The sequence below is a fragment of the Teleopsis dalmanni genome, chromosome 2 (assembly GCF_002237135.1).
Source record: "Teleopsis dalmanni isolate 2A chromosome 2, ASM223713v2, whole genome shotgun sequence".
NCBI lineage: Eukaryota > Metazoa > Arthropoda > Insecta > Diptera > Diopsidae > Teleopsis > Teleopsis dalmanni.
The window spans coordinates 12,913,630-12,917,333 of record NC_051847.1 but is presented as its reverse complement, the minus strand read 5'-3'; the positions used below and the strand labels follow the sequence as shown (position 1 = coordinate 12,917,333).

The 3,704-nt window shown below is 32.2% G+C and overlaps 1 protein-coding gene across 1 annotated transcript; it reads left to right on the top strand.

The window, feature by feature from the left end:
- The first annotated feature begins 759 nt into the window (after window positions 1–759).
- On the top strand, window positions 760–3,393 carry LOC119673955. The gene is made up of 4 exons (XM_038085073.1): window positions 760–1,154; window positions 1,214–1,870; window positions 2,579–2,751; window positions 2,840–3,393. Exons 1-4 carry the CDS (start codon window positions 760–762, stop codon window positions 3,391–3,393), a joined length of 1,779 nt encoding a protein of 592 aa, XP_037941001.1.
- The last annotated feature ends 311 nt before the right edge of the window (window positions 3,394–3,704 follow it).

The following is a 3,704-nucleotide window of genomic DNA, read 5'->3' as shown; positions in this document are numbered from 1 at the left end:
CAAAATGGACTATATTACAGATTTACTTTATAATAAGTATAAGTAGCTTTATGATCTATTAGATATGAAACGATAATATTGATCGCATTTCAACTACTTTTATATGTTTATATTGCTTTGTAATAATTTATGTATAGGGATTATAACTCCTGTCAAATGATGCTTTCTTAAGGTACAGCAAATGAAATATGGATCATTAATAATAACTTTCTATAAGGTATAAAGGTTCTCTAAACTTCACGAAGAACTATGCCACTCCATAAAATTAAATTGAGGTTCTTTATAATTTAGAAATTGTAGAGTATACTTATGCAAAAACATAATATTCTTCCTAGTTTTTTGCATTGAATGAAGCTCAATATAATTATTTTTATTGTGACCTTAATTAAGAAATAAAAATCAATACTAAAGACACCAAAATATTTCGGACTTAGCAGTTAAAATAATATTGTCAACTGAACCTGTCCCAATATTTTGATCCAGTTTTGAAAAATCGTGGTGAAGGAAAGTTGAGTTTACTGCGATTGACACAAAATGACATAAAAACCGTGTTTTAAAACTTTTAACGCTAGTGAGTTTTTTTTAAATTTGAATGAAAGTAAATTTTAACGATTTTAGCATAGAATTGGAAACATTTTTCCAACACACGACTTTTTTTTTAAATGTCAACATGATCACGCTTCAATACATATAGGTTCAAAGCGTAAAAGGTTTATAAAAACGAAAATTTCATAAGTTTTCGACAGTGTTATTTCAACCATGAAGCCGAAACATGTAGTGTCTTTTTTATTATTGTTACTCATTGCTTTAATAGTCGAAGAATCGAAATCTGATGTATCACATTTTTTTGCGCCTGAATTAAGTTTTTTCCATGGGCATCCAGGACATACGTTTCCATTTCAAATAGCATTTCAGCCGACAGTGCAACAAGATCAAGGATTATATGCAGCGCCACCACCTGTACAAGCAGGTTATCCAGTGTCCACACATTCACCAGTAGCACCCACAACAACAACAACCACAGAATTTACACTACCAGAAATAGTAGAAAATCGTAACGCTAAAGAACACAATTTTATACCAATTAGAAATCAATATCTACCACCCGAGCTTGAACGTCCAAACTATGAGAGTCCAAAACCACCACCTACCAAGTACATAAAATAACATCTAAGAAGTTTAAAAAAAATAATAAATACATTTTTTTTTGAAGTCAACAGGGTTATCAATATGCAAGGCCGACAACTACTACTACAACGACTGAGCGTCCAAGTCCAATAATTGTATTAGACCCGCCGGAGTTAATACCACCGCTCAATATGGAGGAGATTATAGTGCAACCACCTATACAAGTAGGACCTGGTTACGATTACAATGCTCCTACACCAGTAAACATCGCTCTACCGCCTTCAACTCCAGCTCCTGCTTATCTACCACCACGGGATGTAATTACTTTTGAGACACCGGTGGGTGCAGAAAACAGTCAGATACCTTTACGTGTTCAAGTTAAAGAAATGCGTTGTCTGCAACAACAGCAACAGCAACGACAACATGACACTGTTGGTTTCTTCCGGACTGTATTGAAAGTTGAGAGCTTTATTGCTGCCACACCAACAGTAGACAGCGATTCTAATGATAAACGCTGCGAGTTGAAACTATCGCGTAGTTATGTTTTGGTTGATATAGCTGAAGAGGATTTTCAAAAGTGTGGTGTACGCAAATGTGGCAAGGACCTGTGCTTGAGATTGCGTTTTCCAGCTATACGGGGTATGCGCACAAGTGCAGATGCAATCATGACATTACATTGTAAGACACAGGATCGTATAGCTGTTAAAACGCATGCCCTCAAAATAGGTGTTGCTAATGATGCGTAAGTGTTAAAAATAAATATAATTTGATAGTGTATATAAGATATATGGCAGACTAAAGACTTGTAGTCTGTTATGAGTGTACTATATTAAAAGCATTCAATAGTAAATTATTAATCCTTGAATATATCGAACATTCGGTCGTTCTGAGTAAGCTACTTATATAAACATACATTGTAGGGTTGGAGGTTCTTTTCCAGTATACCTAAATAAGAGTTTAAATTGTTTCTCACTACTAATTTGAAAATATACAACAAGTATGACAAGTTAAAAAAGATAGTAAAATCGAAGCTGTAGGAAAATCTAGACATATCCAATATTAGGGCAGAATTAGAGTACACTAAAGTACACTAAAATAATTTGTGTACACTAAAAAATAAAAATAACATATTGCATAAATAATTATATAAAATTATTCAAAATAAATAAAACGTGATTAAACAATTTTATTATTAATAAATCAATCAAAATATAAAAAACTTATTAATAACCTATTAATAGCACAAAAATAGGCGATTGATATCACTGATATTTTTTTTTGTTGTTTGATCCTACGCAACTCTATAGTGTGAAGTTACAGAATAATGTAAATTACAAAAAAGTACATTAATTTATTTTTAATTATTTCCTCTTCAGTACCAAATAATTGTTTGTTGTTTTTTGCAAATTAACATTTTGAAATCAATTTAATATTTTAATAAAATTTTTAGTCAGGCGCGGAATACAGGTACTTACGCACACGGCGGCAGTCAGAACACTTTCCGGACTCATATTGAGCTGCTGCGCAAGTCTAATAATGGATTTACACAGCATTTACCAGCGAATGGAGCAGTACAACTTGGTGAAGATTTGTTATTGCGTGCGCATGTGCTGACAGGAGATGGTGAGTAGGTTATAGAAGAAACTAGTAATAAAGAGATTAAGGCTATAACAAAATTATTTTAACCATATTTTTATTTGCTTTGCGTTAGGTTGGAATTACACTAAACTGAGTGATGTTAGCTTACAGCGGATTGCTCCTTCTGGTGAATTACTAAATTTAGCCAATCTTATTACTACAAATGGTTGTGTCAATCCTTCTATGCAGAGTATTTGTACACAGCCACCTGTATATGATCCACCCTTGGGACATAAATTAGCTTTTAAAGCAGTCATGTTTCAAGGTATGCGCAGTGGTGACGAAGTGGTTATGACCATGCGTATACATGGTTGTTTGGAACAACATGATTGCTACATAAGTACTCAAGAGTGCAGCGTTAACAATTTAGGTAGACGAAAACGCAATACGGATGACTTGGAGCGTAAGGCAACTATGGATAATGATACTGAAATTTCAGAAATATCAACTATAGCCTTTCGAGTGCTAATGCCAAATATGAATGCAACAACTGTTATAGATGACGAAAAAAAAGAAGACCAGGAGCATATGAAAAATTTCCAAATAATTAACTTGATTGGCAGTTTGGGATTTGTAGCGTTACTGACATGTTTAGGTATATATGCAGCATTAAGATTAAGAAAATAGACTTCATATTTAAAATAGTTATTAAATTGATCAATTAGATTTATTAGAGTTTTTCTAATAAAAATAAATTGAACTAAATTTAAACAGATATACTCGTATAATAAATTTAATAAATATTTTTATAATTATTAGTTGATAATAAACTTGATGAAGTGTTATAATAGATATACCTAGCTAAATGTATATAGATGTTTTATTTAGTCATATATGTTATTGCTATATTGCATTTTAACTTGGTTACATTTCCATTCCTATATCGAGATACCAAAATTCTGTACAATTTGGATAGATAAGATTAAACAGTTAGCAAA